The 18,417-nt window shown below is 46.5% G+C and overlaps 1 protein-coding gene across 1 annotated transcript in view; it reads left to right on the forward strand.

Moving 5' to 3' along the window:
* Positions 1 to 13,310, forward strand: part of LOC138528230 (extracellular calcium-sensing receptor-like) — a 119,250-nt gene extending 105,940 nt beyond the window's left edge. Inside the window, exon 6 of the mRNA XM_069639687.1 lies at positions 12,388 to 13,310. Within this exon, the coding sequence (XP_069495788.1) occupies positions 12,388 to 13,310 (923 nt within the window). The remainder of the gene's footprint in view (positions 1 to 12,387) is intronic.
* The last annotated feature ends 5,107 nt before the right edge of the window (positions 13,311 to 18,417 follow it).

The raw sequence follows: 18,417 nt of genomic DNA on the forward strand, positions 1-18,417 counted from the left end.
TCTAAATCCTTTCCTGCCACTTGGTCTACAGTATATATAATACCTATATATAAAAAAGATCTGCGATCTGCCATTCAGACTACAGACCCATTGCCATGTTAGATGCAGACAGTAAAGTCTTTGCTTCTATGCTTTTAACGTATCTCGAGCTTTGGGTAGTTGAGTCTGGTACATTTTAAAGAGGCAGACGGGATTTAGGAGAAATATGGGAACTTCCCTGAATGGTCTCCTGTTGAATTGCATTCGACAACTAGCTTGGGTAGGGAAATATGGGTCAATATACATCGCCTCAGTTGACCTTACTGCGGCGGAGCGCAACTTGTTGTGGTCCAAGCTCTTTTCAGAGGTATTCCTGTGGGTCTCCAAAGGCTAATCATTGGCTTGTATACAGATTTGAATATTCAAGTATGGTTGAATCATTCTGGCAAATTATCCCTTAACATCCCAACTCATCGGGGTGTGAGGCAAGGTTGCATATTGGCTCCTTGTTTGTTTAACTTATGTGTAGTGGATATTGGCAAGTATTTGAAACCTGCAGCCTTTAATTCCCCAAAACATCATCACCTGAGACCATTCTGGTTGGCCCACGCGGATTTCCTTGTTTTTGATTGTACACCTGTGGGCCTCCAACTCCTGATTAATGCATTTTCAGCCTTTGTCAGAAAACATTCTTTGTAGATTAACCTCTCAAAAACACAAATTATGCACGATATATTTGGGATTGTTGGTAACCTCTAGACCTAGTCCATCAAAGAAACAACTTGGTATAAAAAACAGGCTTCGCAATGGCAAACCAGATAGAGAAGGTGAATTTGAGATCTGGCAAAATTCACGACTCAACCTGCGATCCGATATTATGAAGGGAAAATTGTCCCTAAATTGCTATATGGGATCGATACCTATTATTTGTCCATGTTAGATTATTGACCCATTCTTGAGGCTTTGATCTGGAGTAGAGTTTTACAACTTTTCAATACTGTTCCCATTCATGCTATCAGATACGAGTTGGGTATTGTTTCATTGAGGACTAGGGCTCATTGGAAGCTTCAATCACTCTTAGGCAAGATTCTGTGTCTGACTGCAGACTGTTTGTTGACTTTAAGTTGATACTTGCGGTGAATGGCAGTGTTTGGCAAAGCGACATAAAAAAATCCTGTCTTGATCTCCGTACCAATTTGGGCAGCTCATCTATTAAACTTGTTTACAATGCGGTCAGAGTTTTAAAAAACCTCTTATTTGACTGGGACTGGATTAAAACCACTGAGTCTATGCATTTGTATTCTTTCTTGAGTCATTTACAGGGAGAACCCAAGAAGGCAGGGACTGTATTCTACATAGTTGGCTATTTACCCAAATAAGTATACCAGGCATCTCTTTCTGCGTTTTCGTTGGAATTTGATTCTGACAAAACAGATCCTGGCGAGATATGGTCTGCTCCCGGCAGAGTGAGCAATCCGCCCCTTTTGTAACATGGACAGCTAAAACGAAACCCTTCGCATCTATTGGTTTCTTGTAAGGCTGTTCAGGTCTCAAGAAGGAATTATTTAAGAAAATGTGAACGCAATCTCATGAGAGATCAGGGGGATTTGGTATGGTCAATTTGCTTAGCTGGTCGTACTACCAGCACAGTTCTTGCTGTTATTGGCTTTTTAAGATGTTTGAAATTAGATTAGCCTTTTACCTCGAGTGTGGGGACTATTTGAAGCTGTAATCTTCTTTTGTTGCCAATGATGTTATTAATTGAACAGGAGCAATAACAAAAATCTTTTTAATAGAGGATTACTTATTTGATGATGATGTGCTTTGATCCTTCCTTATGTATTAGAAGTACTTTATGTAAGAAATGGATCATTCTTTCTTTTGAACTTATTGCATGCCAGGCCTGTGTTGTTCGTATTAATGTTCTGAAATATGAGTCAAAAAGGTTATCTGCTGTAACAGGAAGAGTTTTGTTAAATGCAATGTATTAACTGCCTTACCCCTGTGCCTTAGCTTCAGAGGGCATGGACTAACACAAGTCTTTGGGGTATCCGTTTGCTGGCTTCACTGCAGGGATATCCCTCCTGTATCTGAAGAGTGTGTCTTTTTTCCTTGCACACATATGCCATATGCCATACTTTACACGCAGACACGCCTAGCACTCCCCACCGATGAAATGACAACAAAAGGTTCTAAGTGGTTGCAGTTGTCACCCTTCCAGCACAGATCAACTCCCCACCCCTCCTCACTCGGACACCCAGCTCGCCTTCTTAATGAAGCAATCCGGCTCTTATTTTCCAAGCCGCTTCCCCTCCAACCTTGCAAGCATGTAGGGACCTGACTTCACCTCTCGCTAAAGTCCCAAGGTTTCTAGTGCTGGGCTGGACAGGGATAGACCACCAACACTGTTCTGGTAACTTGAGGGATCTGACGTTGAGCACCCAGGCTCACATTTAATAACTGGCCTGTTACCCTGTTGAACTTGGTGGCACAGGGGGACTGTGCAGGTGGGATGCATGTGTGATGGGTGCAAGCAGTAACTGCTCTCCCAGCAGATATGCACAGAAAAGATGCAGCACTATACAAAGTTACTAGCGTAAACAAACTGAAAGTGCTTTGACCCAGTCCCCGGGCCGCATGAAATGCAGGACGATAGAGGGTCTGGGAGTTTAGGCGCGGGGTTGGGAAAAATGGCGCGAAAGCGTAGGGAGGGGCGTCCGAATGGCGCCACAAGAAACAAAAGCCCAGGAAGGGCAGGAAACAGCACCTGGGAAGGTGCAAAATGTAACAGCAAGGGGTCAGGGGGGTAACCCGGCCGCCCCCAGGAAGGAACAAAAGGCCGGGGGGGTATACGTAAGCCTGGAAAAGGAGAGGCGGCACAGACCAGGTAAGAGCTCACCTCTCTCGGGTAGGCTCTTAGTGCCTGGAGAAGGGGAAGGAAAAACGTTTGCTCTTGCGGGCTCACGCATTTTTCTACCTCTCTAGATTTCATTCTGATCACAGTGGCTACAACGATGCCGGAGCAGGAGCAACCCAGAAGTACCAGCTGCGAACGAACAAAGGACTTTCGCCGTGGTCAAACGAGAAGCGTGACCGACAGAATTCAGACGAGAAGGATGGCGGAAGGAAGAGCGAAAAGGTCCCAAGAGTTCTCAGAATGGGCGAGAAAGGCGGAGAAGGAGTATGGGGCACAATGGGTGCTGGAAGTAATGCAGAAAGAAGAAAGAGCAAAGGCAATGTCACCTCTGCTGTTCATAGAGCCCAGCAGCAGTGAAGGAGAAGACGAGGTACCGCAAGGACAGAAAAGGTGAAGAGCGGAGTCGAAGAGATCAGAGGGACAGACGCACCGACCAAGAGAAAGAAAAAAGATAAAAAGAAAGGTACTGTGAATAATAATGTGGGGAATAAAATAGTAAAAATGTTAAAAAATTGCATCACGGTTTCGGGTAAGTCGCCCAGAACCAATGACAAGAAGAGCAGATGGGGGAAGAAATCCAGGGAGGAGCAGCAGGGGAGTTCATCAGATGAATCAAGCAGTGATGACGAAGAAAGGGATCATCTAAGGGCTTGGGTAAAATGGAGAGGAGTGGTGAGCATGGAAAGACAGAGAGGGGCAGGGGAGGCAGGGGCAGAACCCAGAGAAGCCCCGGTCCCTGCACCACAGGGGGCACCAGCAGAGCCCAGGGAAACCCCCGGTCCCGGCACCACAAGGGGCACCAGTAGTCCCGGTGCCGCAAGGAGCACCAATGATCCCGACACCACAAGGTGTTTCGGCAGGGCCAAACATAGGGGCGGGGGCCACACCACCGGGGGCAGCACCGACGGTGGCAACGGCAGAAACTGAGGGGCCACTCATGACGAAATATGGCAGGCCAACCATGGGTAAAGCCGCACAGGGCTGGTCGATGAAAGCGATGGCTTGGTACATAAATGACGAAGTAAAGGAAAAAATATGGAGGAAGGAATTGATCGATATCTTTACATTGTTAGATTGTCAAAAGAGGGGGATGAATGTGGCCCTAGAGGACATGAAGGAGGATGAGAAAAGCTTACTAAAACTGGATGACAGCCTTCACCATAATGTCTACAATTATATTACAAAAATTCCCGGAAGACGGGGTAGCATTAGTTGCGTATCAACAGAGGGTGCTGAAGGTCCACGCAGCATTTGGAGAGGATGCATGGCTAGAGAATGACCACAAGTTCAGAAAGGAGATGGACTGCTTTCCAGATATGGACTGGGATGAAGAAAACTTTAACCTCTACATATTTAACATGCTAAAGGAGAAATGGGATTCCAAGGAGCGGAGCACAGGGGGACAGCAGAGGAGGCAGTACTGGCAGAATGATTACAAAACGGATTATAGTTCCAGTAGCAGAAAGTATGAATCCAGCTATGACAGAAATAGAGACCAGAGTTTTCGGAGCAGAAATTACGGGTCACAGAGAGGGTGGCAGAGCAGCCTGCCCCCGACAACACAGGGAGGGGGGGCAGTGGGAGCATGGGGACAGCACGAGCAGAACCAGGTCAATGCAGGAGCTTTGAAAAGGGGGTACCCTGTACCTGGGGATGGAAGTGCAAGTTCAGCCACAAGTGCGAGAGATGTAAGGGTGACCACAGCAGCTCCAAGTGCACAAGGGCCGCAGCTCCAAGCGGCAGAAGCGATGAGACATGGAAATAAGAACTGGGGCGGGAAAGGGGCCACGCCGGTAAAAATCGAGAGGATGGAAAGGTGGCTCCAGAAATACCCCGACCAAGAAGCGGCAGAACAAATCAGACAAGGCTTTAGAGAAGGTTTTAACATCCCGTTTACCGGGCAGGGAGCGCAACACATTCCTAGGAATCTAAAATCAGCAAGCGAAAACAGGGAGATAGTGACCAGTAAGATCAGGAAAGAAGTAGAACTGGGGAGGGTAGAGGGCCCTTTCACAGCCTTACCATTCGAGGAATTTATATGTTCACCACTAGGGCTGGTGCCGAAAAAAGACAAAGGGGAATACAGGCTGATACACCACTTATACCACCCCCAGGGGGCCTCGGTGAACGACGGCATCGCCCAGAGCGAGGCAACAGTATCATATTCAGACTTCGAGGAGGCGGTGGAACTGGTCAGAAAGGCAGGGGAAGGGGCATGGATGGCGAAAGCAGACATTAAATCGGCATTTCGCCTGTTGCCAGTCAACAGCAGTTCACAAAGATGGTTATGCATGCATTGGGAGGGGGAATACTTCATCGACAAATGCCTCCGATGGGGTGCGCCATCTCATGCGCATATTTCGAGAGGGTAAGTTCATTTTTACAATGGGCAGTAACACAGGAGATGAGGGAGTCCATGATGGTGCATTACCTGGACGATTTCTTATTCGTTGGCCCCAAAGGTTCGGAGCTATGCAGGGCAACCCTGGACAAATTCGTGGAAATAACAAGCGAGTGGGGCTTTCCTCTGGCAGAGGAGAAAACGATGGGCTCAACGCATATTATCCAATTCCCAGGTATAGAAATTGACTCAAACAAGGGAAGGTGTCGGATCCCGGAGGACAAGGTGACAGAGCTGCTGAAGACAATAAAGGAACTACAAGGAAGAAACAAAGCAACAGTGAGAGAATTGCAAGCGCTGGCAGGAAAACTGAACTTCGCAGGAAGAGTCATACCGCAGGGGAAGGTGTTCCAGAGAAGTATTGAGCTGAAAACGATAGGTGCTACCAAAGGGCACCACAGAGTCAGGCTAGGGGGAGGAATCAAGAGAGATCTGGAAGTGTGGGCAGAATTTCTGAAAAACTTCAAGGGGGCGGTAATATGGCGCTCACCGGTGAACGAGGAAGGTAAAAGGGTGTTGTTCACCGATGCAGCAGGTGGCTTTGGTTTTGGTGCAATACTGGGAACAAAATGGTGTGCAGGCAAGTGGCCAAAACAGTGGCAAGTGCCAGAATGGACAAAGAACATAACGCTCCTGGAGCTCTTCCCGATATGGGTCGCGTTATGCGCATGGGGGAAGAGCTAGGGAACAAGGAGTTGGCAGTATGGTCAGATAACATGGCGGTGGTGCACGTGTTAAACAAAGGAAGTGCGTCATGCATAATAGTATTGGAATTAATGAGGGCAATCACACTGGAAAGCCTAAAAATGAATACATGCATAAAGGCGAGGCATATCGCTGGGGAAGAAAATGTGGTGGCTGATGCAATCTCTCGCTTTCAGTTGGAGAAATTCAGGGAGCTGAGACCGGACTCCGACAAGGAAAGAACGCCCACGCCGCGGAAGGCATGGGTCCCGTTGGAGGCACTAGAAAGGAAAGCACGGTTGGCCACAAGGTAGACTCAAAAGAAGTGGGAGAAGAATGGAGAAAAGAAAGGGTCATCGACAAGCTGACCAGAAATGCCCTGACGTACAAAACGGGTAAGCAGTACGAAAAGCATGTAAAAGATGTGTTGGTGGAAACAGGTGGAAAAAAGGTGAAAAAAATTTAAACGGAAAAAATTTGTGAATTTCTCGAAGGGGCATTTGCCAAAGGGAAAAAGAAAAGCTGGGCAGCAGCGCACCTGGCGGCGGTGGCATATACCACAAAAGTGGCGGGCATACCGGACCCGACTGACAGCGCTAAGATAAAATACGCGATGAGGGGATGGGCGAAGTTAGAGGGGAAGAAACCAGATGGCAGAAGGCCGGTAAATTTTGGGAAATTGATAATTCTGTTAAAAGTGCTGCAAGACACATGCAGCAGCATGTACGAAACCGCGCTGTTCAGGGCAGCATTTGCGCTAGCATACTATGGAGCTTTCAGAATAGGAGAACTGGTGGCCAGGAATACGGGGGCAGAAGACGGCCTGGCAAGGAAAGACGTTAGTATGGGTATCAAGGGGATGTCTATAATGCTAAGGAAAGCTAAGACAGACCAAACGGGGAAGGGGAGAGCAATAGATCTCAAATGCATCACCCAAGAATTTCTAGATCGGCGACCAAAGGTCGACGGACAGTTATTCATTCATAGGGATGGCAGCGCACTCAGCAGGTACCAGTTTCAGGCAGTATTGAAACAGGCGGTGGTGAAAGCAGGATGGGATCCAGCCAAATTTGGGACACACTCTTTCAGGATAGGGGCAGCAACCTCTGCGTGGGTGGGGGGCCTGAGAGCAAAAGGGGTGAGAAGAATTGGGGGATGGAAGTCGCAATGTTTTAAAAAATACATAAGGAGGAACTGATATGACACTTATCTCCCCCGTTTCCACAGAGGCCGGACCATACAAATCGGCATGGATAGTGGGGCACTCTTTCGTGACCCGGGCAGGCAGGTGGCTGGAAGAGATGAAGCAAGGACTACATTTCAGGAACACAATTACGTCCTGGTGGGGCCTCCCGGGGATGCACTGAAAGGACATCCACGACAGGCTGTCGGACCTGATAGGTTTCAGGGACCCCCCCCCCCCCGAGTACCTGGTTATACATCTCGGGGGGAACGACCGGGTGAGCACAAGCAGGGGTAAATTACAAAGGAACATCTGCGAGTCGCTGCATAGCATAGCCCGCAGCTGGTGGAAAACCGAGATAATACCAAGAAGGGTCTGGTATGGGGCACAGAAGAGGCACGCAATTGAAATAGCCAGAAAGAAACTAAATAAATCAGTAGAAAAGTACTGCAAGAGCACAGGGCTGCATTTCATAAGACATGGCTTACACCGGAAAAATCCGGACATGTTTCACCAGGATGGGGTGCACCTATCAAAGAAAGGCATGGGGGTTTTTTCCAACAACATTTTTAGGGCACTCCAGGAACGGGGTTGTAGGTAAGGTGCTTTTGGGGGGGACCTCAGCAAGCGTAAGGAACACCCGCTCAGGTGTGGCGGCATGTGCCCAGGAACGAAGGCTCAGGGATAACAAGGACTCAGGAGGAGCCTTGGGCAACTTCGGAACTGGACACAATGTGCCCAAAAGCATATGGCAGTGTAATTATTTTGTTGTGTTGTATTCTCTGGAAGAAAATAAAATGCCTACGGCCTACAACTTTTCCATACACATAAGTTGTCTGTGATGTATTACTTAGGTAGGGATCTGGTAAGAGAAGCAAAGTGAACCCACACTACTCAGCTTATAACCGAGGCCCCGGGCCGCATGAAATGCGGGACGATAGAGGGTCTGGGAGTTTAGGCGCAGGGTGGGGGAAAACGGCGCGACAGCTTAGGGAGGGGCGTCCGAATGGCGCCACAAGAAACAAAAGCCCAGGAAGGGCAGGAAACAACACCTGGGAAGGTGCGAAATGTAACAGCAAGGGGTCAGGGGGGTAACCCGGCCACCCCCAGGAAAGAACAAAAGGCCGGGGGGGTATAAGTAAGCCTGGAAAAGGAGAGGCGACACAAACCAGGTAAGAGCTCACCTCTCTCGGGTAGGCTCTTAGTGCCTGGAGAAGGGGAAGGAAAAACGTTTGCCACCCAACCCACCCTACAAGAATAATGGAAGAAGAGGGGTGCAGACAGGAGCCGGTACGCCGAGTACTCTCTCGGTACACGGTCCAAAAAAGAAGGAGCGGGCAGAAGTAAGAACGCCGAGTACTCTTTCGGTACACGGTCCAAGAAAAGAAGGAGCAGGCAGAAGAAGGAACGCCGAGTACTCTTTCGGTACACGGTCCAAGACACGTCGTAGGCGGCATATGCCCAGGAATGAAGGCTCAGGGATAACAAGGACTCAGGAGGAGCCTTGGGCAACTTCGGAACTGGACACAATGTGCCCAAAAGCATATGGCAGTGTAATTATTTTGTTGTGTTGTATTTTCTGTAAGAAAATAAAATGCCTACTGCCTACAACTTTTCCATACATATAAGTTGTCTGTGATTTATTACTTAGGTAGGGATCTGGTAAGAGAAGCAAAGTGAACCCACACTACTCAGCCTATGCTGTTTGTGTATTGCCTGCTCTCTCAGTGCTGAAGGGTCAGGGCTCTACAGCCCCTAGTGACAAGCCACCCCTGAGTCAGACGCTCTCTATCCTTGAATTCAAGGACAATGTAGGTCAATGCTGTGCGGTCAAGTGGCACAGCGAGTAGAGCATAGAGCGCTCGCTTTGACATCTGTGCAGAGCCTGCTAACGCAGGTTCAAACCCCGGCGGGGCCAAACTCAGACTTTCATCCTTCCGAGGTCGATAAATGAGCACCACACACTGTGGGTAATAATCAGCAGCGGTTCGTAGCGCTATATAAATGCGGAATTATTATGATTAATGCCCTTGACTGCATTGCCTCCTCCCTGTCTAACCATTCCTTATCCATCTCATGGAATATTGACTCCTCCTTTCCCACTCCTCTTACAGTGGGTATTCACCAGGGATCTCTTCTAGGACCATATTTCACAAAAGGTAGCAGGCGCTCCTCTCCAGAGAGAACATGGCATGATAACCTGTTCTGAGGTGAGAGTTTGCAGCACATGCCTTTTGCTCACTGTACCTTTCACAGATGGGAAATATCCATTTGCATATCAGTCTTTGTCCCGCCCACATGGGCAGTCCAGCACCGAAATGCTATGGCAATTCCTCTCTGAACAAGAGTACCGACAGCAACCCCATACACGTGTTACAGCCTTGTTTGGCCTCATCAGTGAGGTGAAGCTGTGCCTCTCTGAGCAGAGTGAGCAGGGAGACCACGTCTGGTTGCCCCCAGGTAGTTTAGGGTGACCAACCCCAAGTTCCTTACACATATTTCACAAAAGGTAGCAGGCGCTCCTCTCCAGAGAGAACATGGCATGATAACCTGTTCTGAGGTGAGAGTTTGCAGCACATGCCTTTTGCTCACTGTACCTTTCACAGATGGGAAATATCCATATGACTGCATTGCCTCCTCCCTGTCTAACCATTCCTTATCCATCTCATGGAATATTGACCCCTCCTTTCCCACTCCTCTTACAGTGGGCATTCCCCAGGGATCTCTTCTAGGACCACTCTTCGTCACCCTCTTCACTAGGTAAACTTATCCAAACCGTTGCCTTTCAAAACGGACCCTTTGCTGTTGACACTCAAATAATGTTCTTCTTTACCACCGTCACCCTACATATCCCAGAATACATTACCAGTTCTCTCACAGCTATCCCACATCAGATGGCTATATTCTGCCGGATGTTAAACTCTTCCAAAGTTGAAGTTATCTTTCTATGTTCTTCCAGTTCCAAGCCCACTCTCCCATCACTGATCATCTTGTGAGTAACCTCCTCGCTCCATTACCCAATGCTTGCAAAAAGAGGTTCTCTTCAACAGTGATCCTACACTCTGTCAGTGTATCATGGCCACCATGCCCTAGATCAATGTCCTAAATATAAGGAACATTCACCCCCAACTCACCCATCAAACAGCCACGACTCTAATTACTACCCTAGTACTCAGCAAACTTAACTACGGCTCTAGCCTACTCCTACTTTTTCTACACGCTGAACATAGGTCTCCAGTGCGCTACCATCACACTCTGTAACCAACTCAAAACATCCCCCACCTCCACGTACAGACACCATGCTTGATGACTTTCCATTCTTAATCCCTCCCTCTATGACCTACCTGAACTTCCCCCACCTCGCACTACAGACACCATGCTTGATTACTTAATCCCTCGCTCTATGAACTATCTGGAACTTCCCCCACTTACAGCTACACACGCAATGCTTGATATCTCCCTGTGCACTATCGCTCACTCTAATGATTACTACTACGTGTCTTCAAATCTATCAATGTTCAGGCCCCATCAATAGGTTGCTGACCGACTCTCTCTTTACTCTCCCTCCCACTGAGGACCTCTACTCTGCTTAAACTATATGTTCCCTCTCCTCCCTCTGCCTCCTCCTGCTTCAGCTCCAATCAAAACAAGCCGAACATTGGGACTCTTCAAAACCTGACTCTAAAACTACCTTCTAGCTAGAGAGTGAATATCTCCAACCTCCACCCCACCACTTCACCTTACAGCCATAACAACCCTTAAATCATTTCAGTATATAAACATGTCAATATGTATATTTCATGAAAATAGATAATGGCAGTAAGCCCTGGATGTTCATCTGATTTATGTCTTCCCCCGTGGTAATGTCCCTGGTTATGTTTCCTGTTTGACCTATCCCTCCATCAACAGACTTAACCACAAGCCAGGTCATCATCACCACAAATTTCTATTGATGGCATTACTCTATACTTATCATTACTGAATGTCTGTATGTCCATTTTGTTTTGCAAATGACTTCTGGGGACTTGCATACCCCACTGATTACTTTGCATCTGCCAATTCTATATCAATCTGTTGGAAATAGTTTTCTGTTACTATCACATATTGTACATATGGGCCTTATTTCAATACTCTGACCATGTATCAGTCCTGAAGAAGACCTTAGTAGGTCGAAACACGTGTCGGCTGACACTTTGAAAATACATTATAATAAATCACAATGACCTGTGACGTATATTTTCTAATTTCGGTGGCGCAGGCTGAGAGTGAGAAACACACCCCACATCGTCACGACAAGACTGCCTCCGTCCTTTTATACTTTATCCTCTGTACATTATTGATGTTTAAAATGACAGCAGAACTGCCTGAATAAATAAATGCAAAAGAGAAATGTACTTGCTTCCCATCACAGGGCCTTTGGGGAGTATACAGAGCAGCTGGCATTAGGGAAAAATGCTCCCAGCCCCCAGATTCCCTGTGTCCTTTGGGACTCTTCTTTACTTGGACTTCTACTCACCTCAGCTCCTTTTGGAAGTCAGATTGTGGAATTTGTTGTGCATAGAACATTTTCCCCAGATTAATGGTACTACCATTTAGCTATTACACATACATCATGTTTTCCTGCAAAAGTGGCACAGTGGCTTCTGGGAAGGGTGTCTACATCTTCAGGTCTGGAAGTATGAAGGCACTTTGGGGGTAACGAAGTATGCTAACCGGTGAGCCAGCTAAAATAATGTTTACTTTTATCTCTGGATATATCCCAGTCGCACTTATAAGTGATGAAATAGCTGACTAATTATGAGAAATTCATAACAGTGATGCAGGCAAATCTTTGCTTTATTGTAGTTAATATAACGTTCAGTTTCTAAAAGTGCTCTGAAAATGATATTTGGTTTGGAGCACTTCGGAAACTCCAGGTGTGAATGCTTATTTTATTCCCATAGAAGACCTGTTTCTCACCCAGAAAGCTATCCTTGCCTATAAGTCTCCATGTCCTGTGTTTGAGATGGTAAGTGGTATAAGGAGGCCTTTATAATATGACACAATGGAATGCTGTGCAAAAGTCACTTAGCATAATTGTCATTTCAAATGTATGCAGAGTAAAGCTGAAGTACACCATGACAATCAGCCTGTGATCTTTATTGCATAGGAACAAGACGCAATATTGCCAGAGGATATCACAAAAGCCACTTATGTAACATTTCCCTGTCTTTTTCTTTGTAGATGCAGTTACATGCCTGAAATGCCCAGTTATGGAATGGTCCAATGAGAGACATGACCAATGTGTCAAGAAGTTGATTGATTTCCTCTCCTATGAAGAGCCTCTTGGCTTAATCCTTGCCATCGCTGCCAGCCTTGTGGCATTACTGGCTGCTTCCATCTTGTGTATCTTCATCAAGCACCGAGACACTGCCATCGTCAAAGCCAGCAACCGAGGGCTCAGTTCCTTTCTCCTCCTCTCCCTCATGCTCTGCTTCCTCTGCTCCTTCATATTCATCGGCCATCCCAGGAAGCTCACCTGCATGCTTCGGCAGACTGTCTTTGGGGTGATTTTTTCCATCAGTGTCTCTGCTGTTCTGGCTAAAACCATCATAGTTGTTGTTGCCTTCAAAGCAAAGAATCCAAGCAGCTCTACACGGAAGTATCTGGGGTCAAAAATACCACGCTGTGTAGTCTTTTTCTGTTCTCTGGTCCAAGTACTTATCTGCGCTGTTTGGATAATGACTTCTCCTCCTTTCCCAGAAATTGACTTCAAGTCCTACAATGAGAAGGTCATCTTTGCATGTAATGAAGGGGACACCATCTTCTTCTATTGCATGCTGGGATACATGGGCCTCCTCGCCACCGTCAGCTTCATCCTGGCCTTTCTCTCCAGGAATCTCCCTGGAAGCTTCAACGAGGCCAAGCTGATCACCTTCAGTATGCTGGTGTTTGTCAGTGTGTGGATCTCCTTCATCCCCGCGTACCTGAGCACGCGCGGGAAGTACATGGTGGCCGTGGAGGTGTTTGCCATCCTGTGCTCCAGCGCTGGGCTGCTCGTCTGCATATTCCTTCCCAAGTGTTATATCATTCTGGTGAGGCCAGAAAGGAACACCAAGCAACATTTAGTGGGAAAATCACAATTTGCCAGTAAGAAAAAAGAATGATGATGATAGTGACTATTATTAGGTAGAACGCAGGTGGGTTGGGGAAGAGGCGCAGGAAATTCAATGTCGACTGAGCCATATGATTCCTGAAATGATGTCTTGTATTATGGCTCACAATACTGGCAACTAATCATTTTATGGATTGAACATTCCAGTGGATATAAATACTGTTCATCATACGAATGGTCAGACATGTTGAACAGGGGAGACAAGGATACAGTTGACAGAGAGAGAAAGAGAAATGGAACGAGTGGTCCTAATGGAATGGTTAAAAGATCACTACACTTGTGAAGCAGATCTCTCTGCCACAGCTGGCCTCCTTGTGTCCAGGCCTGCATTCTCCTGTTGCCTCAATACCACAGATGGCGAGCTCCATTCATTAATTCCAGAACTAAACATGACTTCTAACAATGAGAAGATCATCATTGAATGTAATGAGGGAGACGCCATCTTCTTCTACTGCAAGCTGGGATGGGTCTTCTCGCCACCATCAGCTTCATCGTGGCCTTTCTCTCCAGGAATCTCCCTGGAAGCTTCATGAGGCCAAGCCGATCACCTTCAGTATGCTGGTGTTTGTCAGTGTGTGGATCGCCTTCATCCCAGCGTACCTGAGCACGCAGGGGCAGTACACTGTTTCATTCCTGTGCCCCGGAGCAGGACTGCTGGGCTGTATATATGTTCCCAAGTGCTATATCATTCTAATAAAACCCGATTGGAATAGCAGAAAACATGTGGTTGCAAAGCTGCATTTCCATAATAAAAAAGTGGTACGAAAATGGATATTGTGGCATTTTGGTGTTTGGCACTTAGTCACATCCTGGTGTCCTCTAGTCTATCCTGGTCAATACGGATATGCTCTCTGGCAACAGAGGGGATCTGGGTTCTGGCAACAGGCCTTTTCTCTGTACACAGTCTGTAGAGATTCACACATTATGAATAGGTGCCAAACACTGGAGCAAAAGAGCTGCCAATGGCCCGTCAGAAGAGAAAATCTGAAGTTGTCAGTCTGTCTTTTCTGTTGCAGTTCTGGAAAAGTGATGACACAGCACACCCATGTCTCTGAGACCATTGCAGGTGTAAATGTAGATTGCCCGTTGATCACAACCAAAACATTAACATCACAATTCAGTTTGCAGACATTCTGGTGCAGAGGAGTTCTCATGAAATGAACAGGACTGGGTCCTGTCCGCAAGGCACGTGTATGTCTTTCTCAGTAGATTGGTTACCGAGGATGTCGGGAATGGGTGATTTTGAGGGTCTCTTGTGTTTGGATCAATGTTGCCAACAGAAGTCTCTGATATGGAAACTGACAGGTCTGACGAACCAATAAAAACACATTGATCCTTTTTACAATGCGACTTGGGCAACCCTTCATTAATGTCACTGCATAGCTACTGTACCGAAAGTAGAACTATGCAGCACAAACCAGGGGTGTGCAATGACTTGTATCCATGAAATGTATTTAATTTTTTTCAATTGATTCTTTTTATGGAGCAATAGCCTTGTTCCATTACCTCCTATCAAGACAACCCCACCCTAAAATCTGGGACAAGAAACACAAACAATTGTGTATCTGATTATGCGATTTGATTTTTTTTTTATTTTAATGAAGAAATGTAAGGTGGTACCCTAACTTTCACTGGTGGGAAGCCACCCACAGTATTCCACATAAATACAGGCAGATTGTACACAGTGTGTTTGCTATTGTCTGGCTAATGTTTTCATCTCAATTTGCACAAAACATCCATAAATATATACATTCGCTATATCTTTTATATGGACTATGGTTTTCACAGGTCACAAAATGTATACATCCCTGCACCTCTGTACATCGCACTCACAAACCCAGATATAATTTTCTCTGGAAACCCACAGAATTAATTCCAATGGGTTGCTGTTAGAGGAAAATATGTCTTGCACAATTATAGATTATAGGATATTCTAAATATACTTCCACAAAGTTTTGTTTACAGGCCCAGAGCGTGTATCATTTACTTTTCTGCACTCACGTCAGACAGGAAGGAGCTTGGAGGACTCCCGAGCACGCGGAGCAACAGCTTATCTGCAGGTAAACTGGTCATATGGTGAAGTACATACCTGAAGCTTTACCCTGAGCCCTTTTAATCCATCATGGGATAGAAGATCAGGGCCTCGATTGCAGTCTCCATCTATACTCTCGATTTGTGGTGTGGTAAGAAATATTGCACGTGCGTATAAAAACAAGAGACTAGTGAGTATATTACCCTTTTATTAAATACTGAGACTGTCCTGAAGAAAGTGGTTGCAAGGAATTATTACCACTGAAACCGGTTGACAATAGAGACTGTAGTGGGGGTAGTAGGGAATTTACACAATAATACTGTTTTGAACTGATCTCTCTTGGACCAATAGGATATGATGTGTCCAAAATGGATCAGATGAAGTGTCTTCGCACTTGTTTTAACTTTGGTCTATTGGTTAATAAATTAGGCTTTACCATAAATAGCCCTGCGGACCTTCCATATATATGATTGATGAACATATGCTGCAAAGGAGGAGAGAATGAAATTATAGAGAACATTGAGCTTCTGGGGCAATTGAATGGTGGCCTAGGACTAAAACACAAAAAACTGTGAGAAATAAATTCCTATTGCTTCTTATTGTATCCACTTATAGATAAGCGGCACTCCAGCGCAGGCTAGGATTAGTCTTCCGCTAGGCAGGGTTAGTTAGACAATCACCCTATGCTGTGTCTCCAGTTCTGCCCTTGCCAACAGACGGGGGGGCATCAGTAGGAAGCTACTTCATGTCTTCTCCAACTGAATGTGGAGTGTGTTGCATTGCATATTGATCAAGTGAATTTGCCATCTTTTGTGCTAACACATTACTGTCAGGGCTTATCCTGTTTATCTTGAAAACATGGCCCCTATTGTGTTACTCTACAGGCCCAGTCCCCCATTAGGTTATAAACAAGGTCCCACCAAATAACTGTAATTGCTATCTGGACTTTAATTAACTCTTGGGACATTTATTTATTGCACCCCATTCTGGTTTCTCTTTCAAATGCCCAGGACATGCGGGGACATCAGCCGGCTCCCTGCACCACTGCCAGATCAGCTCTTCCTTTCAGTCTGTTCACCTTATCCCAAACTCCCTCTCCCGTAATAAGGTTATTGTTATTGTTGTTATGGTAGTTATTAAGTGTGGACTTAGCTTTGAGAAGCAACGGTGCACAATACTTATACAAAACAGAGCGCTTTACAGAGGTATACAAATGTACAGATGCATAACAGAGAGCTTTTCAGAGAAAACAGAACAGCTATGCAGCGGGGGATAGGATATAGAGGGACACAGGGTGGCGGGGAGGATAGGGGTAGACGGCCTCAAGTGAGTTAGGTGGTGCTTGGATGACATGCTGGCCTGGGTGTTTAAAAGGAGAGACACCATGAAGAGGTGGGTCTTGAGTTTTTTCTGAATAGTATGAGCGTGGGGACAAGTCTGATGCAGTTGGGGAGGAGGGTCCATAGTCTTGGGGTGCAGGCAGAGAAGGTTTGTTTTCTGGTCCTTTACTTTTTGCAGAGGCAGGTTTTAAGTCTGAATTAGTTCTGGCTTCTGGTGGTTCACTGCCTGCCAGAGATGCAGTGTTTATCCGTGAGGTAGCAGGATGACTTGAGTGTGCATGCCTTATAGATGATGCATCAAGATTTGAAGGTGACTTGTGCATGCAGTGGTAGCCAGTGAAGGTCGATTAAGGCTGGGGTGATGCAGCCTTAATCTGCGTAGACACTTGATGAGGCATTCAGCCATGTGGAGACACTTCTCAGGGGCACAAGGGAGGATTACTTGAGGCCTTCAAGGAGTGCATTGCCCCATCCAGGTGGGATAGGACCAGTGCTTCAATGGTGGATCTAAAGCTCTCTGAAGGGAGGAAGGGCTTGGCTATTCACAAGAGCGAGAGCTGATGCCAAGCTGTCTGAGTTTTCCAAGCTCTATGTGTCTTGAAGCAGAGGTGTTTGTCGATGTGGAACCCGAGGGACTTGGTTCAGAAGGTGAGCTCATTTATGAAGCCCTCAGATTGATAGCAAGTTCTGTATGTCTAGGTATTCACTGTTGTTGGTGAGGAGTAGGAATTCGGTCTTGGAGGGGTTGAGCTTCAAATATGCATTGAACATCCCAGACAGGATCAGCATGAGGCAGGTTTTTAGGTTATGGATGTCGTTCATGGAGTCGATCTTGAGGTATGGCTGTGTGTCATCAGTGTATTGCTGGATGTGGATGTTGTGTGTGGCTAGAAGGGCTCCCAGCACCACCGCGTATAGATTGAAGATCACTGGGTAGAGGATGGAACCCTGGTGGTCTACTGTGTCTAATGCTGCAGAGAGGTCAAGTAGAACCAGGAAGCTGGCGTGGCCATCCTCAAGGATGTTGAGGGTATCATTGACCACCTGTATGGTTGCCCTCTCTGTGCTGCATCTGGGTCTGGACCCGGATTGGTAGGTTTGGAGGAGATTGTTGGTGTCAATGTGTTTCTGCCATTGCGCGGCTACTGCTTTCTCGACAATCTTACCCAGGAAGGGAAGATGGGTGATGGGGCGATAGTTACCTAGGTTTTTGGGATCCAGGGTATTTTCTTTTAGTAGAGGGAGCATTTTTCCTGTCTTTAGGGTCGATGGGAATGCGCCTTGAGTTAGGGAGCTGTTGATGATCTCCAGTTAGGGAAGGAGAGTTTCCGCCGGGAGGGTCTTGAGAATGGATTCTGGAAGGATGTCATCTGTATTTGATGGGGCTTTGAGGGCAGCCAGGTTTTCTACAAGGTTCTCTGTAGAGAGTATCTTGAATGTTGTCTCCAGTGTGGAGATTTCGTGAGGAGGGACATAGGGTGGGTATGTGGATGCTGAGCTGGTATGTGTGTGCTGGTGAATCTTGCTGACTTTGTTGATGAAGAAGGTGTTGATGGCAGTCAATTTTGCAATGGTGTGTGATATGGCAGGGTCGGGTAGCAGGTTGAAGCAGTGCATGACCGCTTTGAAAAGGGCTCTACTTTAGTTTTCAGCTTCTTCTATGGTGTTCTGAAAGTAGGAGACCTTGGCAGTCTTGATTAGTTGTTGGCGGGTTGTTTGGAGTTCCT

This window comes from Ambystoma mexicanum, chromosome 7q, assembly GCF_040938575.1.
Source record: "Ambystoma mexicanum isolate Mex_15411 chromosome 7q, UKY_AmexF1_1, whole genome shotgun sequence".
NCBI lineage: Eukaryota > Metazoa > Chordata > Amphibia > Caudata > Ambystomatidae > Ambystoma > Ambystoma mexicanum.